The sequence below is a fragment of the Delphinus delphis genome, chromosome 4, assembly GCF_949987515.2.
Source record: "Delphinus delphis chromosome 4, mDelDel1.2, whole genome shotgun sequence".
In the NCBI taxonomy this organism is placed as follows: domain Eukaryota; kingdom Metazoa; phylum Chordata; class Mammalia; order Artiodactyla; family Delphinidae; genus Delphinus; species Delphinus delphis.
Genome location: NC_082686.1, coordinates 211,366 through 227,335, shown reverse-complemented (window position 1 = coordinate 227,335; position 15,970 = coordinate 211,366). Strand labels below are relative to the sequence as shown.

At 47.1% G+C, this 15,970-nt stretch overlaps 1 protein-coding gene across 2 annotated transcripts in view; it reads left to right on the top strand.

Moving 5' to 3' along the window:
- The window catches only part of DIP2A (disco interacting protein 2 homolog A), a 92,134-nt gene that overhangs the window by 17,298 nt on the left and 58,866 nt on the right, over positions 1-15,970 (top strand). For both annotated transcript variants that reach the window (XR_009519203.1, XM_060010182.1), the window contains exons 3-6: positions 3,580-3,699; positions 7,757-7,876; positions 8,942-9,169; positions 13,394-13,528. Coding sequence is in view for 1 of the 2 variants with exons in the window: in XM_060010182.1 (XP_059866165.1) it covers positions 3,580-3,699; positions 7,757-7,876; positions 8,942-9,169; positions 13,394-13,528 (603 nt within the window). In the remaining variant the exon portion in view is untranslated. The remainder of the gene's footprint in view (positions 1-3,579; positions 3,700-7,756; positions 7,877-8,941; positions 9,170-13,393; positions 13,529-15,970) is intronic.

The following is a 15,970-nucleotide window of genomic DNA, read 5'->3' as shown; positions in this document are numbered from 1 at the left end:
AGTGTGGTGGTGTGACTGAGAGACTGAATTTTTAATTTAATTTTAATTAATTTCAACTTTAAAGAGCCAGAAGGTCCCCCAACATGATTTTTTAAAAAACCCAGTAGGAAAATGGAGGAAACCCTAATAGCCAGCAAGCAAACGAAAAGAAACTTACCTAAGCTTGGTAGCAGTCAGAGAGATGCACATTAAACCTTGGGCTGCTGGAGAGGATTCAGACGGGTGTGCACAGCTCGTGGGACCTGGCAGAGCTGAAGAGGTGCAGAGGCAGCCGGCAGCTCTCCTTCAGGGACACGCATGCCCTGGAGAAACTCTGGATGCCTGCACCCTGTTCTTGTTCTGTGCACAAGAATGTTCATTGTTTTCCCTCAACTGCCAGGTGCTCAAACATCCATCAGCAGGATGCATACGTGTGTCAGCAAGGATGAATCTCATAAACGTAACGGGGAGTGATAAAACGATTACACGGGAATATAGCCTGTAAAACTAAAAAAACCACCGAACTGCCATTTCTCAAACCTTTTTGTAGCTGGTAAAGGAAGAGGAGGAGGGAAGTGGTCTTCCCTGAAGTGAGTGTGGCATTTCCGTGTGTGTGGAGTGAGACTGGAGGGGCCCACAAGGAGCTCTAAGGCACATGAGTGTTTATTTCTTAACTGCTGCAGTTGTTACATTGAGTTTTTTTCTGTATAATAATTTTTGAACTGAATACATGCTTTATTCTGCCTGTATCGGTGTGATATATTTTACAATAAATCAGTAACAAGAAGAATACTGAGGAGGTGCTTTATGTACTGACATTCATCCATCAAAATAAAGGAAAAGCAAGTAAAATTGAGTACAATTGGAGGAAACTATTAAAGAAAACATCTTGAAGCCCATTTGCCAGGCATCAACAGCAGCTGTCCAACGAGGCGTTCATGTGCCATCGTACTTCCTTTCCTCAGCGGCAGCCATGCCCGCCATGCCACTTCCAGGCCCTCCGTCGGGGTGGCCAGCGCCTGTGCAGCGCCACAGACAGACAAGGCAGGCGAGTGTTAGAGAGCGCAGCATGCCATCCTTGCCCGGGTGCTGTTATTTTATACCTTGAAAACCTAGGTGACTCCTTACTTAGCTATTAGAATTAGAAAGAGCTTTGGTTTGATAGGAGACAGATATGCAAGAATCAATAACTTTTCTCTGGCAATATTGCTCTTTATAAAACAACTCACGTTCGTAATGGCAATAAACTATCAAATGTTTTTAATACATTTAGCAAGAAAGCCACAGGACCTATGTTAGGATCATGCAGTCCGTTTGAAAGAAATAACCAAGACCCTAAAATATGAAGAAATATACCAATATCCTAAATGGAAAAATTTAATATTATAAAAGTAGTAGTTTCCAAATTAATGTGTGAACAAAATGTAGTCCATTCTGAATACCAGTGGCTGATTTTTTTTTCCTGAAACCTGGCATTGGAAGTAATAACCCACTTGAAGGAGAAAAGTTCTTCAAGTAGCCAGTACATTTTTGGGAAGGAGCCAGTGAGAAAGGCCTGGGCTTCATGGTGTTCAGCCCACTCGCCTGCACTTTCTAGTCCCAACCGGAGGGCGTTGGTGGACGGTGTGGAAGGCCCAACAGTGTAAGAGAGGGGCGTCTAGAAACGATTCAGGACAATTCAAAGGAGGGAAGATTTATTTAGTAACCGGCGCCATCCCTTTGGAGGCAACAGTGGGACCCTCTTCCTCTCCACCATTAGCGAACGTAAGCTTTAGAAGGATTAAAGCTCTAAATACTACAAAACTCCAGAGAACATTTGAACAACCTTCGAGTGGGGGTTACAAGATAGGAGACCTGGAAGAAAAACAGGTTATGATTGTCTCCCTAGAAATGAAAACTGCAGAGTGATTGCGACCAGCCGGCCATGGCCTGGGGGGCGAGCACAGCCCAGGGTGGTACCTCCAGCTAAGCCGAGGCTTCCTGCAGGTCACTTGGGGGGGCTTCTTAGCTGGATAGAATTAACAGAAATTCAGAGAAGAGGACATACGGATGGGCAGTAAACAGTAAAGTATGTTCAACCTCCCTAGCAGACACGGGAATGCAAATTAGTGAACCATTTTTCTCCTGTCAGATTGGCAAAATTCTAAACCTTATAACATCCATCGCTGACAAAGACGTGGGGAAATAGCACATTGCGGGAGTGCGAATTGCTGTGACCTTTCTGAGAAGTTCTCTCTTGATACCTGTTAAAAATATACCTACTCTTATCCAGTGATTTCCCACTGGGCTTTGTATCTTCGTTGAATAAATGAATCGATCTCAATAAAAGCACTGTATTTTGGAGTAAAACTGTAAGGATGTCCATATGCATATATGTCACTTAGCAGCATGCCTGGTTGTAGTCTGTAACACGTAAGATTCTGTGTTCTCTGTTACGGACTCTAAAGAAATTTTATCCAGTCACAAGAAGCAAAAAGCCAGAAGCAGTGCTGACCAGTATTGCTGTGTGTCGCGTATGTGTATGTGTGTCTATGTTCACACTTCGAAGAGCTGAACGTGGACTTCCAGGGGGTGTCGCTGTCCTCTCGTGCTGCATAACTAACACCCCAAACCTGGTAGGTAAAACGACAGCAAGAGCAGCGCTTTGCCCCCAAACCTGCAGGTTGGCCTGGCTCGGAGGGCAGCTCCTCCCTGCCTGCGGAGCCAGAGCTGGTGTTCTGGGGGCTCCTCAGTCACAGGAGCCGAGTCACGGGCAGCCGAGCGCCCGTGGCCCCCGTCCCCTCTGTCCTCTCTGTGTGTCGTCACAGAGAGCTGGGGGCCAGGTGGCCTTTCACGAGCAGCGTTGGAGGTCAGGACCCACCCGGGCCCAGGTGGGGATAGGCTGCTGCTTTTGGGGCAGTGGTAAGGGCTGGGGGCCCTGGAGGTGATTTTTCGGAGATGTCTTGAAACAAAGGCTAAAACATTGAACAGATTATTTTGTTGAAGCCCAGCTGAAGGCTTCACTTTGTGCTCTTCTCAGATGCCAGCAAACTAGGGCTCAGCCCACACTGGCTGCATGCTCGTGCGCCGTGGCACGTGGCGTCCGAGGGCCTGGGTGTCGGGGCTGTGGGCGTGAGAGCTCGGGGGGCTGCGACAGGGAGTGGAGAGCTGGCCGGCCGCCCGTCGGAGTTGGTTGGCACCCGTCTTCATCCCTGTGTCTGAGGGCGGCTGGTGACACCCCCAGTGATGGCTTTGTGGGCTGTTTCCCACTGGGCTTGCTGACACCAGGGACACTGAAGGGGAGGGAGAGCCGGCCCTAGAGAGCCGGCCCTGCGTGCGCACGTGCCCAGCTCGGGGCCCAGGACGGCTGGGTGCCGGTGGGCAGTGAGGCCGCGGGGCTGCGCTGGGCTGTGGGTGGTGGGACTGGAAGCGGACATTGACGTCTACGCCCTGACCTCCAAATTCAGGGTCTTCTGGCGTTGGGGCCACCACAGCGTGCGTGGTCGTGCAGCGGGTGCTGTGCAGCAGTGGACGGGAAGCGTGGGCTGTTTTACATGGGTTTTTCCATGATTGGAAAAGCAAATTGTTCACAGCAGGTGCTCCTGTAAAACTGTGTTTCAGGAGTAGATCCATCCCTACAAGCAGAGACTAGGATCCCCGGGCCCTCACAAGCCACGGCCCCCGTGCCCGAACAGCAGAAGACGAGGCCCAGCCACGCCCGGGACGAGCGCTTCAGGTCAGGTAGGGACCAGAGGCCTGCAGGCCTCTGCTCGGACACCACGTCTCCGCTGAGGAAATTGTTTTCTTTCTTTCTTCTTTTTTAACTTTTTATTTTATATTGGGGTATAGCCGATCGACAATGTTGTGATAGTTTCAGGTGCGCAGCAAAGCGACGCGGCTGTACATATACATACACGTGTCCATTCTCCCCAAACTCCCCTCCCATTCGGAAATTATTTTCACTTGCACCGTAACTTACCACATCATATTTTTCAAGAAAAAAATATAACTTCCACATAATATAGTATGTTTTAATGTAGCCTGGAGTGTAAGTGTTTTCTTCTTAGGGGATGCTTATAGGAATCTCAGGAGAAAGCTAAATCTTCCTTCCCCCATTAGAATAATTTCTGTAAATGTTTGTGTCCATTTTTCTACCTAGATCTTTGGGGTTGGTATTGGTGGATTTGTGCATCAAGGACCGCTTTGCTACTGTAGGTGTTTTAGTATTTTTTTCTTTCTCTAATTTTGGAGATTTCCTTCTAATTAGATTTCTGCCACTCTGTCAGTGCTTTTATAAATATTTAAATTTGTCTCTGATATTTTATTTGAATCATCAGGACATCCATTGAAAAAATTTGTGCTTTCAATTGTAGATTACATATGGAGAACTTTTGAACACTCTTTTGCCTGTTTAACATTTTCACCATTGTGTGATTGTATATTCCCTTTGTATTTAAACTCTCTCAGTAAACCTTTGTATAAAGAAAAACTTTCAAGAGAGATAAAGGAATGGCCGTTTTGTTTTAAGAATACCTAAAAAGAACGTTAAGATTTTAAATGTTATGTCAACATGGGAGTGTGATGAAGTGATTTGAGAAATTTTGATCAGATAATTTCTTACCAATTTAATATACATTTCTAAAAACTTCCTCACGCTGATAATAGTTTCTTTTCTGATTACATAAGTGATACATGTAACATAGGATATTAGAAACGGCCCCATCAACATTCCACTGATACCATCTTCTTTAGCCCTGGGTACAACAGCACACGCATGTACACGCACCGTAAGTAGGGTCACCAGAGGTCTCCTTCCTGTCCCTGCCTGTCCTCATCTCCCCGCTCCCTGTCCCCCCTCCATTTCCATGTAACTGACGTTGATGACCTGCTTTCTGCCCTTGTGAACTGTATCTGGTTCTCATTCTTTACTTTCTGAAAACAAGACTTTTATCATTAATGTGCTTTGCTCATATTTTCCGTAAGGCTTTGTCTTCTCTTTGAACTCTCTTACAGTGGCTTTTGTAGCAGAAGTTTTTAATTTTAATGAAGTCCAGCTTATCAGTTCCTTTTCATGAATAGTGCTTTTGTTCTCACATCTAAGAAATCTTTGCCAAACCCAAGGTCACAAAGAGTCTTACCTGGGTTTTCTTCTAGCAGTTTTATAGTTTTAGGTTTTAGCCTTAGGTCTGTGATTTAGATTTTAGTTAATTTTAGTATGGTTCAAGGTATGGCGCACAGCTTACGTTTTTGAACGTGTTAATCCCGTCGTCCCCGATGCCCTTGCTCCTTTGTCTAAAAGCGGTCGCACGCATGCGTGACTCTCTTTCTGGACTCTGTTCTATTCTGTTGATGTATTCGTCTGTTGTATGGCAGAGCCGGCTCTCTTAATGGTTGTAGCTTAACAATCATGCGTTCACATCAGTAGTGTTATTCCTCCAAGTTTATTCCTTACTGTTGTTCCCTTGTATGTACTGTGCCTTTTTTCCCTCTGGTACTTTTAAGATTTTTCTCTTTGTCACTGGTTTTGAGTGACTTGATGATGATGGGCCTTGGTGTAGTTTTCTTTGTTTCTTGTGCTTGGGGTTTGTTGAGCTTCTTGGATCTGTTGCTTTATACCCTGTAATGTTGATATTGTCTAGATTTTGAGTTGTTGGTTGTCTTATCTGTACTTAGGTTTTTGTTTGTTTCTAAGGCAGCAGTAACGTTTAAGGTGTGTGCTCAGCCCGTCACAGCCAGATCTCTTGCAGGGGCTCCTAGGTTGGTCTCTCTCCTGAGCACTGTCTTTCATGAGTGTTTTCGGTTGTATGTCTGGGAGTATTTTTATTAGACCCTCAAGTTTAAATGATACTTTGGCTGGATATAAAATTCTAGGTTCAACACTCGTTTCTTCAGCTGTGTTGCTTTCTTGCACCCGGTGTTTACTCCTGAGTAAAGTCCGTCTGTTTCCTGAGCCTTCAAGATGATTTGCTCTTTCTCTGGGAGCTTTTAGGATTGGCTGGCTGTCTTTGATATTTGTAAATTGTACTTTAATATGCCTAGGTGTGAATTTTTCATCTTTCCTGATAGTACCCTATGAGCCATTTTACTATAAGGTTTCTAAATGCTTTAAAAACATTTTGTTGGGGAAAATTTGAACACGTACAGAAGTGGACTTGGTGGTGTGATGAGGCCCAGACTCGTCCAGCCCCCACAGTTCCTGCCGTGCTCAGGCTCAGTCTTGGCTTCTTCATCAATCCCCTGCTTCCTCCCTTCCCATGTGATTTTGAAGCACATCTCAGAGATCATGTTATTTCATTTAGAGGGCATAATATTCTTGGCTTCTGTATCTGAAAAGAATGCATGTTATCTCTAAAAGATAATGCCATTGTCACAAAATAATTAACAATAATTCCTTAGTATCAAATACCCAAATGTTCCTGTGGTTTGGAAAAAAAAAACAGTTTGTTTGGACCCAGGATCCAAATGTGGTTGCACATACCTCAGGTGGCTGATGTGTGTTTCCACCTTTGATAACTCGGTCTTGGGGCCTGGGCTGTGGTCCAGCGGCTCCATGGCTCCAGCAGGTCACTTAGGGTTCTGTGTTCTCTCATCAAGAGGCACTGCAGGCCTGAGTCTCTCTCCTCCTTGGGATGCTGGCAGACCCATTTGTTCATTAGGGTGGCAAAATGGCTGGACTGCTTCTATGGAGAGAAACTTGTGCTCGCTCACCACAGGGCACAGGAGAGCCTGGAGAAACGCTCAATTCTTTCCATCTGTTTACTCCTTTTTAAAATAATGGGTTAGGTCACCGGCATCCTCCAAAGGCAGCCAATTACTTTTGCTTCCTCTCTTCCTTCCTTTCTTTTCTTTTATCTTGTTTTTTTAGCACTGTAGTTGATATTCAGACCTTCCAGCATTTATCCTTGGTGATGTTCCAACTGCCCCATCTTTATGAGCCTTTGGGAGCGTCTCCACATCGGCTCTGGCATTTGGGTCACTGGGCCGTGTACTTATGGCTGTTAGGATGCAATGCTCCAGGCTCCCCTGTGTGCTCCCTGCCCCCACCCTAGAATCCACCATGTCTCAGGGTGCTTGCAGTGAGGATGGTACTTTAAGACCACAGTCTGGGTGGTAGGGATGCTCATTGCTATCGGGCTTGTCATCATTCCTAGACATTGTTAGGGACAGAGGTTAAGACATACTATCTAAAGATAAAATGCCACATGTGTTCACGCTGATAATTTTCACTCAGATTCAGGACTGCAGGGTTTTCCCTCACTTTTGGTCTCTGTTTGTGTCTCTTGTTTCCCTCACGAGTGTCTTGGTCTCCAGGGAGGGGCGATGGAGCGAGACCGTCAGGCCCCTCTTTGTTTGCTCTCTCACACTCGACCACAAGCGTGGCAGTGTGGCGGGGCCCCCGTGACCACCGGCAGCAAGACTGCAGGAGAGCCTGCGTTCCCTGCGCGTTCTGCCGTCCTGGGGCTTGTCTGGGGTAGCGGCTTGACGGTCTGACCATAGGGCTTTAGCGCCACTTGGAGTGGTTTGTGCCACAGTCAGAGCACATTAGGTTCATGTTTCATATTATTTTCAGTTTGGAGGATTTCTTCTTTTTGATTTAAATCTGAAAATATTTCCAAAGTCAAATCTACAAGCCGAGGAATATTTATGGAACTCTAGGACCAATGTGTGGGACCCACGTGTAGGCTGAGCTTGTGTTCCTTTTACACTCAGTGAAAACAAATAAAGACGTGAACCATGGTTTTGTTACCTCATAAGGAATCTTGTAACACGTGTTTTTGTTGCTGTTCTTTCCGTGCAGATGTTCATACCGAGGCCGTGCAGGCAGCTTTGGCCAAATACAAAGAGAGGAAGATGCCCATGCCTTCCAAGAGGCGCTCCGTCCTCACGCACACGGCCGTGGAGGCCTACACACCCCCAGGTACTGGGCAGGGTCATGGTGGCCTGGGAGGGGTTTCCCGTTGGGGCGGCACAGCCTCCGACTGTAGTGAAGAGTGTGTGTGTGGGGGGGGGCGGTGCAGGCTTGCTTTCTACAGGACATCTGTGTATATTTTAATTTTTTCACTAAGATGCAGTTTGTGTCTTTTAGTAAAGAGAGGAACCTGGAGTACGTACTTCATGGAATGACAGAGTTCCCTGAATTCAGAATTCTAAAATTATTCTCATCTCACTAGCTATTACTTGTTATGTTGTTACCAGGCCTTAAATGGGAAAGAATAAGGCTATTTGGAGGGTTATTTATTTTGTTATTGTGCTTTTGTTGTCGTGACCATTAGAAATGAAAACTTTTATGTGGAGTCTCTCTTCAGGATAGTTAGTATGTCTGAAGTTTCTTTGAAAACCCTGTCCAGGTGCTTGAGAGCACGAGGCTGCTGCCTGTCTGGTTATTTGAGTCACGAAACTGGTGACGTGCATGTTTGGTTTGAAGACATGGTAAAAAACCAAACACGCCAGGTCTGCAAGATAAGCAGAGCGTTTTGGTGATGCTTCCTCACTTACAAAAAAAGTCTTAGAAATGGCTGTCAAATTCTTGTTTCTACTGAGTATAACCATAGATACTACCCAGTTTTTAAAGAACTTACTGGTAACTGTGAAACCCGTGATAAAATGCAGTCCTGCTGACTGGATGAAACCAGAGCTCACCTCACTTTTCTTGCCCGAGGCGGTGGTCTCAGGCAGGGGCTCTTTTCAGAGCTCAGTCACGTCTGCTGAAGGGAGGCAGGTGCCCTGGGGGTGGACTCCCGGGACCCCACAGCACGCACTGAGGCCGTCAGGCTTGCGGCTGGCTGTGCCTCCGGGCGTGGCGCCCCGAGACCGAGCCTCCAGGGGAGCCCGGCCGCGGGGCTCACGGCCGATCAGACGCAGGCCCTCGTGGACCCGCGGGCGCGGCTGTGCAGGGGCCCAGGGCACGGGCCGGCTGGGGCCAGTGGGGACTCCGCCCCGGAGGACGCCCCCCTCATGCCTGTCCTCGTTATTCTGACCACAGACACGTCGTCCGCCTCAGAAGACGAGGACTCTTTACTGCGGCCCGGGCGACTGGCCTCCGCGCCGCTCCAGAGCCACGCCGGTGTCGCGCCCTGGCTCGACCAGGCCGTTCAGGGCTCGCCCGCCTCCTCCGCCGCATCCTGCACCTCATCTCACCCAGGAGGGCGGCCTGCCACCGTGCCCAGTGCCGCCGCCGTGCCCGCAGGCCCCGCGGCCCTCGCCCGCGTAGGTCGGTACAGCCGCAGGGGCCCCTCCAGGCAGGGGAGCCCCCGCGCCCAGCCAGACCCACCTTCTCCTTTTCCTACGGAAAATGTCCTTTCAGTAACAAAAGTGGTTCCTGATGCTTCTGTGGTTTGGCAGCCCCAGCCAGACCCTGTGGCGTGTGGGCCTCCCCCGGGGTCCCTGATGAGTGCCTGGTGTTTCCGCTCTGGAGGCGGCGGCCTGCACAGGTGGACAGTCCCTGATGATCGGGGGCCTGCCACCTGCACGTGGTCCCCGCCCTTGCTCCTTCCTTGTGTGTGCAGCTGGAGCCCTCGGTTGTCCCTGCACTGGGCATCCCAAGGCGGGGCTGGGGCTGCAGCCGCCGTCCGGCCTTTCTTTCTCCACGTACCAGGGTTAGACAGCCCTCAACCTGAAAAGAGATGTCAGTCAGAGCTCAGTCATACGGGTGCCCAGACCTTTTCCAAGTCACCCGGCCCTTTAAACTACATTAACCTTAGGGGCTTCCCTGGTGACGCAGTGGTTAAGAATCCTCCTGCCAGTGCAGGGGACATGGGTTTGAGCCCTGGTCCGGGAAGATCTCACGTGCCACGGAGCAGCTAAGCCGGTGTGCCACAACTACTGAGCCTGCGCTCTAGAGCCCGCAAGCCACAACTACTGAGCCTGCGCTCTAGAACCCACGAGCCACAACTGAGCCCTCGTGCCACAGCTACTGAAGCCCACGTGCCACAACTACTGAGTACACGTGCCACAACTACTGAAGCCTGCGCGCCTAGAGCCCGTGCTCCGCAACAGGAGAAGCCACCGCAATGAGAAGCCCGCACGCTGCAGTGAAAGTAGCCCCTGCTCAACGCAATTAGAGAAAGCCCGCGCGCAGCAATGAAGACCCAACACAGCCAAAAATAAATAAATAACATTAATCTTAGGAAGGAAAACATTGCAAGCCTTTCACCATTTAAAGTCATTTTTTTAAAAGCAAAACTAGTAACGTAGCTGGCATGCAAAGCCCATATACATTCTTGCACGAGTACCTTAAAAAAGTGTACTTCTCAGATGGTGCATCAGTATTGCTGGGGTCATCTGAACACCCTCTTCCTTCCAGGTGTGGAGGGAAGAGCTAAGTTGCGTGATGGCAGCCTGCCTGAGACCACACAGCTGGCTGTGCTGGAGCCAGGGCTGGCCCACAGTTTTCTGATTCCTGTTCATTTTCTTTGCTGTTAGCTGCTGTTCTGCTAAAACCAAAATGGTGCATCAGAGGTGTGCCCATGACTGGCCAGTGTTTTGGGTGGGGTCCCAGTGGGTTAACACCCCCCAGGCAGGCCCAGGTCTCAGGTGCTGAACTGCTTTTATGTAAGATCTTGGTCATTTGGCTGGACTGGGCATTGTAAGTGACTGACGTCTTCCATCTCTGGCCTCTGTGGGCCCATCAGGGATGCTCTTTGTTTGTCATTGGCTGTGTCACTGCAGACGTCTGCACATTTCTGTGGAGCTCGTGCTGTGAGTCTTGGGTGAGAACTCATGACGCCTCGACCTGCTTCTGGCAGGTGGAGGAGGCTCCAAGACCGCTGGGGTCGGGCTGTCAGGACTGTCCTGGGGAGTTTGCGTTACGAGAAAAGGCTCCTTTGGAAACAGCCTGCCAGGATTGTTTTGGTAGCTTTCCTGGGGGTCCTAAAATGGCTGGTGTTTATAGCCCACCTGCCCTCACGGGGGTTTACAGTGGAGAGCTTGAAAGCAGCTTGAGATGGATATATTTTCCTGTTTGTCACGGCGATTTCACATTTTGGAAATACACAGGTACCTCCAGTGTGAGGAAAGCAGTAGTGTTTGAATGTTCTCTTCGCTTAGTTCAGCTTCCCGAAGCTCTCTTCTGCGTTCGACGGTGAGGGGAATAGGTTAGAGTTTGCTTGTATCAGCCATTGCCGAGCTGTCGTAAACACAGCTTCCTGGTGGGTTAGAAATAGAAGCATATTTAGCGTGAGAAACTGACCACAGTTCAGAATGTTTAAGCAGACAGCCCTCGACTCCTCAGGGTTGCGGGATGTTTTGAACATAAGGTGTGTTTGAGTGGGCGTCTCCATCCCCGGAAGGTCCTGGCTGTAAAGACGTACAGGCGGGTTTGTCACCTCTGTGGGTGGAGGACTCCTGGTGTGCAGCTGTGGCTGAGGCCACTCTTCTCGCGTCCTGCTCGCCTGGCCTTACGTACACATTGTGTGATTCGTTCTGGTAGATTCTAAACATCTTAACTCGGGCTCTACTTGATACCTTACTGTTGTCTGTAACCTTCATATGCTACCTGTTTGACCTGAATTTCTAAATCTGAAAAATACTCCATTTCCCTCTCCTTGTTATAAAAACCACCCTTTGTTTTAGTTTCTGACACTAGAGAATTCTTCAATTTGGGCTAAGGAAAGAAGTGTAGAAAGAAGATGACTGTAAAAAATTGGAGGCAGAAAATGTTAGGTAAAGGTAATTAAAAATATATATCATTTTCAATTTTGGGTTAGGAAAATCATATACATAAAACATTTGGACACAAAGTAAATACCTATATTTAAAAGCGGTACGTTTAATTACAGTAGTTCAGTTTTGTTTTGTTGTAAATTTATTTATTTATTTATTTATTTTTGGCTGCATTGGGTCTTCGTTGCTGTGCACAGGCTTTCTCTACTTGCGGCGATTGGGGGCTACTCTTCGTTGCGGTGCGCGGGCTTCTCATTGCGGTGGCTTCTCCTGTTGCAGAGCACGGGCTCTAGGCGCGCGGGCTTCAGTCGTTGTGGCTCGCAGGCTCAGTAGTTGTGGCTCGTGGGCTCTAGAGCACAGGCTCAGTAGTTGTGGCGCGCGGGCTTAGTTGTTCCGCGGCACGTGGGATCTTCCCGGACCAGGGCTCCAACCTGTGTCCCCTGCATTGGCAGGTGGCTTCTTAACAACTGCACCACCAGTAAGTCCTAGTAGTTCATTTTTATTTTGAGTGTAGTTTGCTTATTTTTATGCAGCTGTTTAAGAAACTACTTTGTAGTTGAGATTACCATTTGTACCTTTTTTCATTAATAACTGTTAAAATCACTTTTTTTTTTTTTTTTTGCTAGATTTGGAAGGGCAGGGAAATTCCTTTTTAAACTGAAAGAACTTTGTGATAGGCGTACTTTAAAATGCTAATTTCATTAATATCAAGCTTTTTCAAGGGTTGTGAAAACTCTTGTCAAAAAGTTACGTTTTTCCAGGTGGTGTTTTCTGCTATGTTAATAGTGAGTTTGTGTTTTTCTGCCACATAATTTCATCTTTCTACATATTTTTAAAAATTCTTAGATTGCATACTGCCTAGGTTATGAAATGATAGATAAATGATTGGCATTAAAAAATTTTAAGTATCAAGGTGCCATCTATGATGATGGGAGCATTCATTTGAAGACTAAAGAGACTACAGATCAGTATCGATTCTCAAGAGTGGACGAGCGTCACGCTAGGTCCAGACTCGGTACTTTCCTGGTGGAAGGCTTGGTTGTAGCAGAGATGCTACAGCAGCTCTCAGCCAACCAGTATCCGAACAGATAAAAATGCCATACAGTGAAAACGAAACCCAGAGTCGACATTCAGACAGTGGGAGGAGTGCCTTTAAACATGTTTTGTCCCTGACATAGTTGGTCTTTAAATGTGGCATTAATACACTCTGCCTTAAGAACCTGACTGCAGCCTCTTAGTGAGGCTTTTGAACTGGCAGGAGGGATAGTTTTTAATCTGTGTAGGCTTATTCTGTGAAGACTGCAAAGGTTCGTGTCTGCATGACAGCCAACTTGCCTTTTGGGGGCGTGGGGATAGTTTATAGAAGCCTGGCAATTTTTCTCATAATACAATGAAAAATGTTCCAACAACAATTGATTTAAAATGTGTTTCTGCTTCATTGAGGGAGATTTCTAAGTAAAACCTCATTAGGCCGTCGGGATAGGCGAGTTCCTTGCACCGTCTCTGTGCCGTAGTTGGTGGTTCTGGTCTAGTTCCCTCTGAGAACTGGATGGCCACCTGCACGCAGTGCTGTCGGGCCATGTCTGGAGCTCAGAGTTCACAGGATCCGATGTGCCTCGGTCAACCGGAAAAGCAAAATGAGTCAGAATGCCCCATGCCTTGCTTAGAGCTCAGCTAGTGAAGCTTCAGCCGAATGGGGTTTAAACAGCAACTTAAGGTTAGTGCTCTTCTGAATTAACAGCACCTTTATTCTGGGTTTGTTTTTCAAAAGCAGATCTGCACTCTGCCCCTCCCGATGTCACTACGGGCCTCGCACAGCATCAGCCCACCTACTGTGAGCGTCCACAGCTGGCTTCTATGAGAGGAGCCCCTCGGGGGGGCAGCAGGAGCGTCCTAGAGACGGCAGGTGGTGAGCATCCTCTCTTCCTTCTTTTGAGACAGCAGAGCACAGGTATTGGACCTCACCTTGGTGTCTTCAGTTTAGCAAACCTGAGCCAGCCATCAGGTATCATCCTGGTGCACTTAAACTGCCCGTGTGTATATCTTGCGGAGAAATAATCAGGAATAGCTTCGGAATTGGTCAGATGGGGAAAGAGGGGAGTAGGGAGGAGAAAGCCTTCACATTTAAATCAGACGCCCAGAGTTTGGATCTGCGGTACTGTGGGAAAATGAGAAGCTGGGGAAGTTTCCTTTCATGGACCCAGTAGGATGAGGGCAGCCCTGCTTGGGACAGCAGCCCCGCCTGGGACAGCAGCCCCTGCAGTCTCCCTCCTCAGCAGCCTGTGATCAGTGCAGCCATGGCTGGGCTGTCCCACATGCAGGCCCCGAGATGTCAGCATGAGTCTCGTCTCCTCATTTGTACTATTTCCTTTTGAAACAGTTTCCAGTATCTTTTATCAGAATCACATGGAATTTTCCTTCCAATGTGCCAAATTTGAGTTAAAGAAAAATCCAGGGTATCTCAGGAGTGTTTTATACTCCTGAGCAGTTGGTCAGATTTTGTTGAGGTCTTTCAACTCCTTGTTCAGGTGCAAGAGGAGAAACTAAGTCAACATGAAGCAGGCTTTACATTTGTTAGATAGATTTTAAAATTTCAATTTGTTACTCTCTAAATTTTCTTTTTTTAAATATTTATTTATTTTTTGGCTGCGTTGGGACTTAGTTGTGGCACGTGGGATCTTTTGTTGCAGCGCGCGGTGCGCGGGCTTCTCTGTAGTTGCATCTTACAGGCTTAGTTGCCCCGTGGCCTGTGGGATCTTAGTTCCCCGACCAGGGATCAAACCAGCATCCCCTGCATTGCAAGACGGATTCTTAACCACCGCACCACCAGGGAAGTCCCTATTTAAAATATTTTAAGAACTTGGTTGAGGTATAAATGACATATTTTCTACTGCACATATTAACGTGTGTAATTTTATCAGCTTTAAGAGACATGTACACCGTGAAACCCCCACTGCAGCCAGCACACCCAGCGCTCCTGGAGGCTTCCTTCCTTGTATGCCTTTGTAACAGCTCCTTGCTGCCCTTTTTGGCATCCCTCAGACAACCGCTGATTTACTTCCTGACACTATAGATTAGTTTGCACTTTCTAGGATTTTATATAAATAGAATCGCCCAGCATTTACTCTTTATTGTCTGACCTCTGCCACTCTGCAAAATGATTTCGAAATTCATCCATGTTCTTGCATGTATCAACAGTTCATTCCCTTTCTTGATCTATTTCATCCTACAGATGCACCCTAGTTTATCTTTTCACCTACTGATGGATATTTGGGGTGTTTCCAGTTTTTGTCTATTAGAGGTAAAGCTGCTGTGACTATTCCTTTACAAGTCTTTGTGTGGGTATATCCATTCATTTATTTGGGGTCAATACCTAGAAGAAAACCTGGATCATATAGTAGGTTTATGTTTTAGCTTTTTAAGAAATTGCCAGACTGATTTCCCAAGTGGTTGTACCATTTTACATCCCCACTGTTAGTGATAAGAGTCCCAGTTCTGGGCTTCCCTGGTGGCGCAGTGGTTGAGAGTCCGCCTGCCGATGCAGGGGACACGGGTTCGTGCCCCGGTCCGGGAAGATCCCACATGCCGCAGAGCGGCTGGGCCCGTGAGCCATGGCCGCTGAGTCTGCGCGTCCGGAGCCTGTGCTCCGCAACGGGGGAGGCCACAAAAGTGAGAAGCCCGCGTACTGCAAGAAAAAAAAAAAAAAAGAGTCCCAGTTCCTCCACATCATTGCCGAGAATTGGTATTGTCGGTTTTTAAATTTTAACCATCCTAATAGGTGTGTAGAGGTATCTCATTATAGTTTTAATTTGCATCTCCCTAATGACTGATGATGTTTAGCATCTTTTCATGTGCTTATTTGCCATCTCTATATCTTTTTAGAAGAGTCTGTTCCAATCTTTTGCTTACTTTTTAAAATGTGTTGTTTGTTTTCTTACTAAGTTTTGAGAGTTCTTTATATAATCTAGATACAAGTTCTTTATCAGGTTTACAAATTGTACTTTCTCCCAGTCTATGGCTTGTGTTTTCATTCTCTTAATAGTGCCTTTCAGAGAGCAGAAGTTTTTAGTTTTGATGAAGTCCAGTTTACCATTTTTTTCTTTCATGGATCCTATTTTTGTGTTATATCTGAGATATATTTTCCTAACCCGAGGTCATAAAGGTTTTCTCCTATAGTTTTATGTTTTATGTTTAGGTGTATGATTCATTTTGAGTTAAGTTTAATATCAGTGCAAGGTATGAGCCTAAGTTCACTTTGCTGTATATGGGTGCCCGGTTGTTCTAGGATCATGTAATACAAAGGCCCTTCTTTCCCTATCCAGTTTCTTTGGCATCTTTAGTGAAGATCGGT